We start from the raw sequence: 13,036 nt of genomic DNA on the forward strand, positions 1-13,036 counted from the left end.
AAGCAATTAGCAAGTTCTTAAAAGTGTCCTGTGTGTTTCCTTTAAGTGTTACTAAGAGAAGATTGATAGTGCCACCTCTCAAGCACTGTCACTAGTATCTCAGACCTTTCTCATGGGCGTTCACAAGCGAACACTAGGTGCTAGTTGGGGCACAGCTGTATGAATTCCACTAATCACTGCATGTCCCTAACTGAACACACTTCAAATGAGCTAGGAAGGTATGATGATTACTCTTTAAACTTTCTTGGCATGTGTCATTCTGGTATAAATTTTCATAATCATACCTCCATGAGATCAGTGAGTTATTCAGTAGAATATCATCACTACAATGTATTGAAGCAGGCAGGCTGGTGTGAAAGAATAAAAAACAATGTATGTGCTTTGGCCAAGGATCAGTATTTTTCATCTGTCCAAAAACAGGAAAACTGGGCTGCAAATCTTAAAAATTTGAAACCTTGCAAATCTTAAGAACTTGAGACCTGCAATTCTTAAGAATGTGAAACCTCGGTTCAAACAACACCACACTTGAGATCAAATCTACCCTGTGGGAAAACCTACCCTGCATCATTTACATATGCATTATCTTTGTCTAATTCATGATTAGAAGACATCAACATAAGTAGGTTGGAAGGACAAGATACCAAATCAAACAAGCAACTATTTCATCCAGAACCTGTATTTGCTGTATGCAAGGGCACTAGTGTTGAGTGTTCACCTAAAATATTTGTCATTTTACAGGTTAATAAAAAAAAAGCCAACTAGCCACGTTCATATTTTACATTTGTTACAGCATTTTTTTAAAGGTAAAATCATGACTCTCAGATAAATACTACATGAACGTGTTTGAAAAGATTTTATTTAAATTAATTTGTGAGGGAAACAGTAAAATGTTATAACTGGTTTAAAGCAGAATTCAAAGAGCAGAAGCATATGCAGGCAATCAGGAATGCTGAAATAAATTTGCTAAATGGATGCAAAGTTGGTCAACAACCAGGGGCCACCATCAACAGACAAACACAGGCACTATTATGGTTTTTCCATAACTTACAGAGTTGAAAAATAGCTCAACGACAATAAAGGGCAGAGACCAGGGGGTGCTAAGCCAGGACCTAGTAGTGCTCCTTTATTCCCCAACTCCACGGCTTTCACAATTTTTCCCTAACAAATTGTAGACAAATTCCAAAGGCTGAGTAAATCTACAAAAAGGGTTAATCATAAAAGTGTAATGTCCTATAAATTATTCCAAAAGCATGCCGTGGCTGTCAGTCTTACCAAGCAGATATTCTGAAACCAAATTCTATTTCTATCAAAGAAATGTAGAAAATCAATGTTCTTAAAGGAGGGAAATGATTTTTCTTGGGGAGAACACATTCTCCAATGTGGATGAGGATGTAGGTACTCGATGTATGCTACAGCTGTGCTCACACTAAAAATAATCTATTAATGACACGGCTCAGAGGTAGTCATTCAGTGAAGGTCCAAAGACATATTTTGAGGTCACAAGAGGAATTTTAATGTTAGATAAAAAGGAGAATCATTTCTTAGGGCTCATCAAAAACACAGCTTCCCACTCAGATCAGAAACCAGAAAGAGCTACCACCTCCACTTTATCAGCTGCTGTGGCGTGTTAACATCAACACTGAGGAGACGGAAGGATGGAGCATGTTACATACATAAGTATAATATAGATGTACATACAGGTAACATATCTGCATATATAGATTATATTTTCCAGCCTGTGTTCAGAAAAACTAAAATGAAAAAGAAATGACCAGAAGTATAATTTCACTCTGTTGTGGAAATGTATTTGACCTGTATATATGTACACACACACACATACACATGAGTACAGATATATATATAATGTGCACACGAGTATTCACAGACTAGCGTGTATATGTGTTATGTGTATTCATTTTATCATATACTAATTACATCAGTTTGATTTTTCACGCAGTAATTAAGGTTTGAACGTGGTTCTGGGTTGCGTCAACTTTGCTTTTGCTCAACGGTCAAGTTCTGAATTATCAGCACGTTAGTGAGAGTGGGCCGAGCCAACACGGGAGGAAAAGGCTAATTGCACAACGCAGCCTGCAGCTCAGGGGTTGCCGATTTCCTTCCCTTTCCCTGGGTGGCACAGATCACGACAGCGGGCCCTCGGGCACTCTCACTCATAGGGCGGCAGGCCAAAGAGCTCGGGCTGGAAGTCGAGCAGGGAGCCCAGCACCAGGGTGGCCTTGCTCGTCAAGTCGGGGCTCAGGTTTGCATCGGGCACCATGACCACCTGCATACCAGCTGCCAGGGCCGCCTCCACTCCGTTGGGAGCATCCTCAAACACCAGGCACTGCAGGAAGAAAAAGAAAAGTCGAGATGGCCTTTTACTTAACCAGACACCCAGATTAAGCGGTTGTTAGAGTTGGTGCCATTGGCTTTGCGATGGTGCAAAACGAGACAGAAATACAGCGTCGGCTTCCCAGCACACACATGGTGCCCACAGGCTGCCCACCAAGGTTGCTCTGGAGGGGACAGGCTTCCGTCGCTGCCAAAGCATGATCGGAATGAGCGCAGCTGTGTACAGAGTGGAATTCTTGGTTTAAAACTTTATTTCGGGCCAGCCTGGTGGCGAGTGCGCCACTTGGGAGCGTGGTGGCGTTCCCGCCAAGGGTTCGGATCCCATGTGGAGACCAGTTCCCGCTCACTGGCTGAGCGTGGTGCAGGCACAACACCGAGGGTTGTGATCCCGTTGCCGGTCCCCGGTACGGGCGCGACACCGAGGGTTGCGATCCCGTTACCGGTCAGTAAAAAAGACAAAAAGGAAAAAAAAAAAAAACAAAAAGCTTTATTTCGATCATAAAAATCTGTTCAATCAATAACTGAACATTCAGAGCAGGAGGGGAAACTGTAAAAAAAAAAAATCATGATTTTAAAATGTAAAACCACTTCAGAGCTGCTCATGTTTTATGTAGTATAGTTTGAAAATTAAATGGTTAGGGTGTTTTAGTTAAAAATTCAGTCCCTGTGTGAGCTGGCGTTATTCGAGAAAAAAGTCCCGAGCACAAAGGTTTAGTGCGTGTGCTCTCTCTTAGGGAGGGCCACGAAAATCCACTTTATCATCAGGATTAATGACACAACAGCATTTGGAACCTCTGTGCTCCCTTCATTCACACGCCCACATTGAGAACGGGGAGTTTGTACGCTGCACTTATCAGTGAGCTCCTACAGAGGCCACCACGGCAACATTACAGCAAGTGCCCGGTGAGGAGGACTCCCTCCAGACAAGTCACCATGGTGTGTATTCAACGGTAACAAGCACAGCCTGTGTGTGCTGTCTCTGCGTCACCCTCCGTCTCAGGAAAGCACGCACCTGGAAAGTGTCTTGCCTGCGTTCCTGTGACTTGACACGCTGAATGTGAAAACAGGCTTATGGATGCTTTTTAATCAAGGTCCTGCAGGGGCCCAGGCAGCTGTAAGGCCCGAGGGGACCTCCACCCCTGTCCCCTCTGCTGTGAAGCGCTCTGCTTGGTCCCATTCTCCACCAGTGGCCAGGGCTCCAGCTGTCCATGGCGGAGCTTGCAGCCCTCCAGTTATCTGTTCTTTAAGCCCTTTGTCCCTTTGCCATTTGTTCAAATCCTTTCTCCCCTCTTCACGAGGCATAGTAGCGACCCAATGTGCTGATGCCCCACGAAGGACTCGCGGAAGCCAGATACCAGGTCACATACTGAAGCCCCGTGCCCTGGGATACCCGAGGAGCAAAAAGCTCTGCCCTCAGATGCCCAAAGTGGTGCAAAGTCCTACTTCCTCAGATGCCCCAGGCTGTGGAAAGCGTTTTCTCTCTCTTTCTCTCTCCCCGCACAGACACTATCCTAACTACTAGTGGGCCACTCTGCGGAAAGGACAGCTTTTTCTTTACCCTCCTTCCTTCCCTCTTTCCCTTCTAGCGTCCTGTTCTTGTTCTTTCCTGCCCTCTGGGGCTAAGACATCTCATTAGCCAACTTCCCCATGGGGACAAGGAGTTATTTCCTGACCATAATGACACTGAGTGCTGTGCTGCCTTCACAGAGGGGCCTGGCTTGTCCACCTGCTCTGCGTTGTTCAGGACCGAAGGGTTAGCATGAGCCAGGACCTGCAGCGCCCTGGGCAAGCTGCACAGTGAGTCCCACCCATCGCCTTCCTTCTGAGAACTTCAGAAGGCCTACCTTCACAGAGGGGCCTGGCTTGTCCACCTGCTCTGCGTTGTTCAGGACCGAAGGGTTAGCATGAGCCAGGACCTGCAGCACCCTGGGCAAGCTGCACAGTGAGTCCCACCCATCGCCTTCCTTCTGAGAACTTCAGAAGGCCCTTCTTTTCCTCCCTTGACACACCACTTTCCTTCTGAGCAGGGAGGAAAGGACGCCCGTTACCCCAGCCAGGTTTGTTATCTCAGTTACCTGACTCACAGGCTACCTGTTCCTGGTTTGCTGTTCCAGACTTTTCAAAGTTATGACTTGATCGTACTCGAAATGCCCTCAACTGGTTTTCTCTGGGACCACAGACAGGCACTTAAACATCAAATGACATTTTTAAATATCTGCCATCTCCTCTGGGGATTCTGAAGTTTTGTGGAATCTGCCTATGAAATTTAGGCTGGGGCAGAGGAAGGGATTGTTTTATCCCTTAGGGTGATGGCTTGGTTGAAATCATGGAAGCAGCTTTTATTTAGTATCTGTGTGAAGCTGCTTCCGAGGAGCACGTGGGCAGGTGTGATGGAAGACTGGTGGCTCACAACAGCGACGACACTTCCCAGACAAAGGGACAACTGGAAGCAGACACACCAACACATCTGCACTCCCCTACAAGGAGTCTGCAGTTCAAGGGGACGAGAACACTGCGGCGTCCATTCACACCAGCTAGCTCTTTCTAAATGCCCAGGTGGAAGGTACAGGAAACAAAATGAGGAACACAAGAATGGCGAAGGAAAACACTACAAACGAGGAATGCAAGGGAGGTGAGGGAAAATAGGTACTACAAGCATCTACAGAGCACAGGGAGAGGAACTGACACATGCTCTCTCAGAAATTTTCACTGTTTTTCTGTTTTCAATTCCTAATGTATCCCCACTTAATTTTAGAATTAATAATGCAGATTTGGCACCGACACCTGAAACATTATGTACAATGGATGAGACAGGTGCAGTAGATAAAGGCAGGGAGCCCTGAGAAAGCATAGAGTGGTGAGAGGTCCTCAGCACAGTGAGAGGGCCACGTAATAATAAGCTCACTCAGCAAAAGGGCCATTTGAAATCTGTCAATGTGCGTATGTGAGTAAGATCCCAAGCACTCAAGCGATTTAGGGAAAGCCAGGAAGACGGGCCAGTTGGTTTGGGTTGCCCAGCTCAAGCCACATGCAATGCTGAACTGTGGTTTATGATGTGAATATAGTCTTGGGTTACTTCAGTCGCAGGAAAACAGAAACTCTGTAGACATTGTGTGAATGGTGCCTGAATTTCCTGTCTTTTTCCTCCTTTCATGGGGCCATTTCACTTAATAGCTGTCAAGAAATGCTCTTCAGTCACGCTAGCTGAACTCCTGCACCTCACGTCGGCTCACAACAATTCCAGCCGAGAAGCGTGGAACATGGAAACAGGATGCGCGGCTTCAAAGGCAGGCAGGACAGTCCATGGCAGCAATGTTCTGCCAAACCGGAGCCAGCCCTTCTCAGGAAAATGGACATGCTGGACCACTGAGACCAGGCACCATTTCCACGCAATTTCAAACAAAGCAGACAGCACAGGACAGGACAGACACCAAGCACAAACCCTGCCGAGAGCCACCCCAGCAGGGCCCACATGGCCGACCACACCTCACACTTGCACAGAACCGAAGGACGCTGAGGTATCCCACGGTATCTCCAATTTCAGTTGTTTCATCTCAGAAGCAGTAGAATTATAAAGCAGACCAACTATTATGTTTTGAAGCACCTATTAAAAATGTACCAACAGGTTTTCATGTCTTTATCAGACTGTGTGTGTTGACTCTAATGATCGAGTGCACTTCTAAACAGGACTGTTCCTGCAAGAAAAGTACCGAGTACGTAAAAACCTAGACATTTTAAGAATTTCCACAGCATGGCTTGTGTACCTACCGAAACCAAAGAATAAATCTTTAAAAGTCACCTGGAGAAACAGCCTGCTAATCACAGGACTAAAGGGAGAAAAAAAAAATTGAAGATACAAGCTAAAACATTACAGCTTATGCCTTACACAAACACAAGTAAGGAGGAAGTATTTTTTTTTTGTTCTGAGTAACATATCTCAGGGTAGTTTCTGTCCACCACGCCCAGTGGGAGGGAAGGGAGTTTCACTCTTGTTGAACTTGGCCTCCAAGCTTCCTTTTAAGCACCTGGTTTCTTCCCTCAGGGACTGGGCCATCCCTTCCCACCTCTGGCTAACTGATTACTCCTGACCTTAAACTCATTTGTACCATCAGGCACACAGTGAGTCATGCATTTGCATTCTGGCATCTGTGGAAAGAAACCTTTCACTCTACACAAAAGGACTAAGGCCTCTGCAAGCAGGTGGGTGAGGCTGGGAGCATGCTCACTTTCCCTACATGGACATGGTGGGCTGCTCCTTTGAGGGTGGCCTGGGGCAGGTGGGCTTGGGAGGGCATCGATCCTGGTGTTTTTCTATCAGGGCTCCTGTGCCATCACTGAAGCGGGAGTACTGGGCTTGGTCCAGGGGTGCAGGGCATGGTGCTGGGACCTGAGCGTGCTCCCAGAGGCCCTTCCTCCGCAAGTCTCCCTCCTCTACCCACATTTCATCTCTCAGCCAAGAGATGTGTATGAATGTGCCTGTGCACACCCATGTTTTATAAGACTTTAATTCACTTAGTGGTTATTTTGTTGCATGGTGTGTTTAGTGGACATTCTAAGACACACTTCCACTACTTCAAGGGAGTTTTCTGTTCCAGAAGAATCTTCTCTCAGCTTGTGCTGACACCAATGCATCAGCTGTCACTAGGCAGGGCTGGTTTTAACTGCACCTTCTCATGGTGCTATGGCTGAGAACGAGCATCTGATAAAATGCTCACTAAGCTAGCAAAGATGGGGGAGGTGTCCCGGACCAGGGCTTAGGGACACAAAGGGGCCACAGAATGTCGACGCTGGAAGACAGGAAGCAGGGAATCTGGCCTCTCCTCGTGTGCGAGGGACTGAGTCGAGTCGAGGTAAGTTTAGAGGTTAGCTGGAGGTCACACAGTCACGCGGACGACAGAACTTTGGAACAGAATCTGCAGAATCCAATGTTCTTTTCACTCTACCAAGCTGAAGGCTAAAATATATCTGATTTCCATCTCCAGGAGAGGAGATGAGCTTAATTAAACTGTTGCTACAGGGATTTAATTTAGAAAGAATGACATTTCCAACTATAAGGGAGGTGAAGCATTTTGGTGGCTTATTGCCTGGAGGGACTGAACTTACTTCTCTGAAGATGCTTAAGCTCAGCAGTGGCTGTGAGACGGTCCATGTCTCTGTTCATTGCCCAGTCTGCTCGTCGGGACCACCAGAGGAGCTTTAAGGTTCTTGCACTTTACGTTTTTAAAGATAAATACCATATAGCTAAGAAGTTCCACTTTATAATTAGGAAGTTCCACATAACAATATCTTTGTCTGACAGCAGCCAGGTGTCTCGGTGCCTTTGAGCTGCAATAACAAAGTACCATAGACTGGGTGGCTTAAACAACAGCTTTGGAGGCTGGAAGTCCAAGATCAAGATGCGGCAGAGTCAGTGTCTAGTGAGGACCCTCTTCCTGGTTCACAGACGGCAGCTTCTCACTGTGTTCTCACATGCTGGAAGGGGTGAGAGGGCTCTCTGGGGTCTCTTTTGTAAGGGCACTAATCCCATTCATGAGACTCCACCCTCATGACCTCATCACCTCCCAAAGGCCACACCTCTAACACCACCACCTTGGGGATGAGGATTTCAACTTCTAAATTTGAGAGGGACACAGACATTCGTTCTACAGCACAGGAAAGAAGTAAAAGTGGAAGGGATGAGAACCACTTAAGAGGCTTGGGGGAGCTCGATGATAGTCTCATGAAAAAGCTGACCCCAAGGTTTCTAAGGTGGTGGGTGCTGGGGCCACCCTTTGGTGGAGGGAAGGAGAGCTGGTTTTTGTGACAGGCTGGGTCTGAGGCCACGGTGGGACACTCAAGCAAGGGATCGGAGTCAGTGCATGTGGTGGGTGTGAGCTGGAGGAGTGGATGGGTGTCACTGCAGCAGGGAAGGAGCTGAAGCTGCAACTAGGAAGAGGCAGGAGGCGTGCTGACGGGTGACCCAGGCAGCCCCCAGAGAGTAGCAGGATCCAAGATGAGGTTGCAGAAGGGAGGAGCACCACCATGGCTGTGACATTTGCTCCCAGGTGTGTCTGTCCCAACGGACGAGGATTGCCCTTGGCTCTCACTTCCAGATGATGCTGTGACGTTCAGCTCGTCACACATTCCCAATCACCATCCCCAGGGTGTTCGTTCCTACGTCATTTCTCCTCATTAGTCCAGACAGACAAGGGTTGGGAGCAGATCAGAAGGCCACCACAGGGGAAGAGACAGCAAGGAGCAAGTCACTCTCAGTCCTGGGCACTCAGATCCCTTCAGGTCTCACAATGAATATCATCCTGTTCTCCTTGGGACTGCATTTAGTACTGATTTCATATTTTAAAAAATTATGAGTGTGTGTTTTAAATTATATACTTTAATGGAAATAGCAAGCTTTTCAAATGTTAACTGTATCATTTTGAAGGACTAAAGCTTTTCCTTCTGCTTAGTGAAACCCAGCATTTGGTATAAAGTCCCTGAAGGGTCACTGTGCACGCTCGCAGAAGATCTGGACTCCTATAGCAGTGCCTGTGCCTGCTTGTCCTACAGAAAGCCATGTGTGGCCCACAGCTCATCACTAAAACCAATACTTTTCTACGGTACACTTTTCCTACGCATTAATTTTGTAATATCAAGTGCAATTTTCACATTATGAGACACTGAAACTTCAAGAGGACCTTAAACTTTATTTTAAACTGATCTTGCATCAGCAGTGCTCATATCTAAGTTTAAGTTATGTCTTCCTGTTCTTTGACAGTTAATTATCTGTAAATAAGTATCATAATCTTGTGAGGTTAAATATGTATACTTCATTAGATATTTGTTTAAATAAAAAAATCATTAAGTAATGCTATAAAAATAACTGTTGAAGTTTGCATGTATTTTCTGTTACTCATTAGTACTTCGTTTATATTAGTCCTCTGTCCATCCACCCATGTCTGTCATTCATCTATCCATCCATATTGATCAATCTATCATCTATCTATTATCGATCATTTATTCTATCTATCCACACATACCCCTACCTACCTACTTACCTAACTACCAGTAAACCAGGTGGTGTGCTGTGTCCCCTAAGTAACAGTGTCTGATGTGGAGTTCAGTGTCCCTTGCACATGGCAGAGCTACTGTCTTAATGAATTAATTATTCTGAAAATAAAACTATAAAACCAGCACTGAAATAAACATATTTATAACCAAATCCTCTAGAGTTCCCAGCTAGGTAAATGAACAGACCGTAATACTAATTAGATTCCTTTTCCTTTTGAAAAAAGTCTGTGAAAAAAATTTAGGATTTCACAACTTGGACAAGGTGGAAAGCTTCGTAAAGAATTCTCTCTGTGTCATTTTACTCATGAAAAATACATTACGAGGCACTGTCAGCATCCACGTTAAAATACGTACGTAAATTAAGTGCTGAGCAAAAGACCTCAAGACAGCTCAAAAAACCTTGCCTAATTTTCTCTTTTAATAATACAGACTCCACATCCACCCCCCTGTCAGCAACCAATGAAAAGTCCAGCAAGGCCCTCAAAGGTGCCAACTGTTTATCAGTCATAAAACAAGTCTTAAGAATTGGTCAACAGAATTTTTTTTTTTTTTTTTTTTTCTTTTTCTACTTCCTCCACGTACTCAAGCAAAATGTGCAAAGTCATATCAGGTTTCTGCAGCCTTCTGCGTGAGACTCGTGGTCCGTGGCAGTGACAGGAAGCCTATGTAAGTTTCATGTGTGAAGAGGTACAGGATGACCTCAGACTCTTTTCTTTTTTTGTCCTTTTTGAGACCGGTCGCACTGTGCTCAGCCAGTGAGCGCTGTGAGCGCACCGGCCATCCCTATATAGGATCCGAACCCGCGGTGGGAGCGCTGCTGCGTTCCCAGCGCCGCACTCTCCCGAGTGCACCACGGGCTCGGCCCAGACTCTTGATGATTAACCACCTACACAGATGATATGTTTGAACACAGAGAACAACAGGTCATATTTAATTTTCAGTTAGCGCCTTCCCAGTGGAGAAACCACGTTTAGGTATCTCAGGTCAGAGCTGCTTCTGGTTTGGGAGAAGAAAACCACTGTCTCCTGGAGGACTTGATCCCACATAGCCCACAACAGCAGAGCACAGCTGCACTGCACCTGCCACCGAGCAGAGCTGCGGAAGAGGCTTCACCAGTCAGCACTATCACAGCACACAGGGTGCCTCTGCCCACCCGTGGGAGTGATTTTTCCACACCGTCTCCAAGTGCACTATAGAGGAGAGGCTGACGATTAGTATGGGAAGCGAGCCACACAGAAGAAAACTCTTTGGACCTGGAGGGGAAAAAACTAGTGATGAGCAAATGAGACTACAGAGGAGCTGTCCTTGTGCTGGTGACCAGGTGGCAGCCTCCAATGCAGTGGCCTCTCCTCAGCACCTAGCACGCCACACCCGGGATTCTGACTTACAGAACTGGGAGATGAAATTCTGTATTGTTTGAAGACACAAAGTTTATGGTGATCTGTTATGGCAATGGTAAACAGTGAATTCAGGTGGCTCATTCACGGTTAAGCATCAAATTCATTTTTAATGCTTTGTAAATGTACTTAGCTATAAATAGTACAAATAATGGTAGGGAAAGAAATAAAACAAAACCAGCATACCCTGTGGTTGTGCTGAGAGGCCTTCAGACAACAATCTCACCAGATGGACGCAGCAACTGGGAAACTGGAGGTGTGGTGAGAACTCCAGGCAGAGAGAAGAGCTTGGCAAAGCCAAGATAGTTACTGGTAAGATAGTTACAAGATACCAGAGATAGTTACTGGTAACCCCCCAGTGCAGAGACACTCATGTGGATGTGACGGGCATGGGGACAAGTAAACACTTGTGTGTATGGGGGAGACAGAAGAGAAGGCTAGTCCAGAAAACCTGGAGTAGAGCAAGGGAGAAATGGCCAGGACAAGAGGTTGACATTTCTGGTGGTGGGGGTGGGGGTCGGAGAGTGGAAGGGGAGGTCAGAGCACGACAACATGATCTTATCAGTGCTTTAGAAACTTCTAAAAGGCAAAACCACTGACTTACAAGGAAATTTTTACCACTGTTGAATGTCCTTGCTGCCCTATTCTAGCAGTGTTGTTTGTATCTGGTAAGATTATCTGAGGGCATGATTGCTTAATTTTTTTAGAAATCCAAGCTACAACTCATCCTTTTAAACATCTGGCTTAGTGTCAAATGTTTCATTCTGTGATGATGGCTTAATACAGATAGCTTATATGCTACGTGCTATTATGATGGCCTAATGAGAAGCATCATTCCTCGAAATCGCTGATACGTGGAGACTCCACAACTGCATGTACAAATTTACACAGCAGTGAGAAAACCACTCAGTGGTTCCACTGATGCAACACCACTGCAAGAACAAATCATGAAGGAACCCTCAAGCACCACAACACACAAGGTAACAGAAAGTCGCTATGGCATATCATTGCAATTTACATGTTGTTTGATGTATGTGTCTATATGCATGAATCTAAAGAATGAGAAAAAGCTGATTGCTTTGTGATCTACTTATCAGGAGTTATCCTGAATAAAACATAACAAAAACACCAGAAGCAGCTGCAGCATGGAGCTCCTGTTGGGTAACGGTCTTGGTCATTGCAAAGGAAAATGCTGTTACCATCATCTCTGTGTGTTCAGTTCGGTTTGTCTGAAGCGGCTGGGAGACACAGAGCAATTACTAACTGTACTTGATGTTAAAAGGAAGGCATGCACCATCCAGTTGCTGTGGGAAGAAGTGTGTGTACGAGATATGAATCTCCCCCATCATTCCATGAGCTGCAGGGAATGCCAGGTCATCTTATTTTTAAATACTGCAGGTAACAGTACTGTGAGATATGTGTTCCCAAGGCTAGGAACTGCTGCACAGCCAACTTCTTAATGACAACTGCAAAAATCTACGAATGCCTGTATAACTTGATAATCACGACTGTGTACTACAGTCTTTTATTCCAAGGCTAGGAACTGCTGCACAGCCAACTTCTTAATGACAATTGCAAAAATCTACGAATGCCTGTATAACTTGATAATCACGACTGTGTACTACAGTCTTTTATTTCAAGCATTAATATGAGAGAAAAGACAGATTATGCATACAGCACTTCTCTCTATGCTGGGACACATACTGGCACTTCCTTCTTATGGTGAGTGGTCACTGGACAGAAGAGTTTGGTATTTGGTTGTAAGATCTCCTATTTGGGGAAGAGATACAAAGATTGCAACCATCACACACTGCCAAAAAGTCTCGATTACAGGCAGGCAAGTTGCTGATGTATATTTACTGGATGTCCATGAATGAATAAATGAGGAGGACATGTTCCATGCTGAGGTGGTGGGCAGGTGATACGTTCACTTGGTAACACAACCAGAGAGTATGGCTCCCAGTGGTGTTATTATTCAGATACGACCACTTGGAATTGATACACAGAGCTGGGGAAGAGGCAAGTAAGGAGGTGGGGAGAAGAGTAAGATTGCCCCATTCCTTGCTCCTACTCAGGGTTTCAATTGTGTGGAAGGTATGCTTCATGACTCACTGGACACCGAGGCTGCAAGCCTGGGAGGTACTGAGAAGACCTCACGTTTGCACTGGATGTTCCAAGAATCACACTTTCCATTGAAAGGTGTCTTTGGAAGACAGCACACAGAGAACTTGGTGAAGCCC

General features: G+C 45.6%; 1 protein-coding gene across 1 annotated transcript in view; it reads right to left on the minus strand.

Annotated features, from left to right (window-relative positions):
• Positions 1-836: 836 nt before the first annotated feature.
• The window catches only part of LOC103607554 (pseudouridine-5'-monophosphatase-like), a 24,966-nt gene continuing 12,766 nt past the window's right edge, over positions 837-13,036 (minus strand). Inside the window, exon 2 of the mRNA XM_008592049.1 lies at positions 837-2,344. Coding sequence (XP_008590271.1) covers positions 2,168-2,344 — 177 coding nt within the window. The 3' untranslated portion in view covers positions 837-2,167. The remainder of the gene's footprint in view (positions 2,345-13,036) is intronic.

Source organism: Galeopterus variegatus, unplaced genomic scaffold (genome assembly GCF_000696425.1).
Source record: "Galeopterus variegatus unplaced genomic scaffold, G_variegatus-3.0.2 Scaffold7533, whole genome shotgun sequence".
In the NCBI taxonomy this organism is placed as follows: Eukaryota; Metazoa; Chordata; class Mammalia; order Dermoptera; family Cynocephalidae; genus Galeopterus; species Galeopterus variegatus.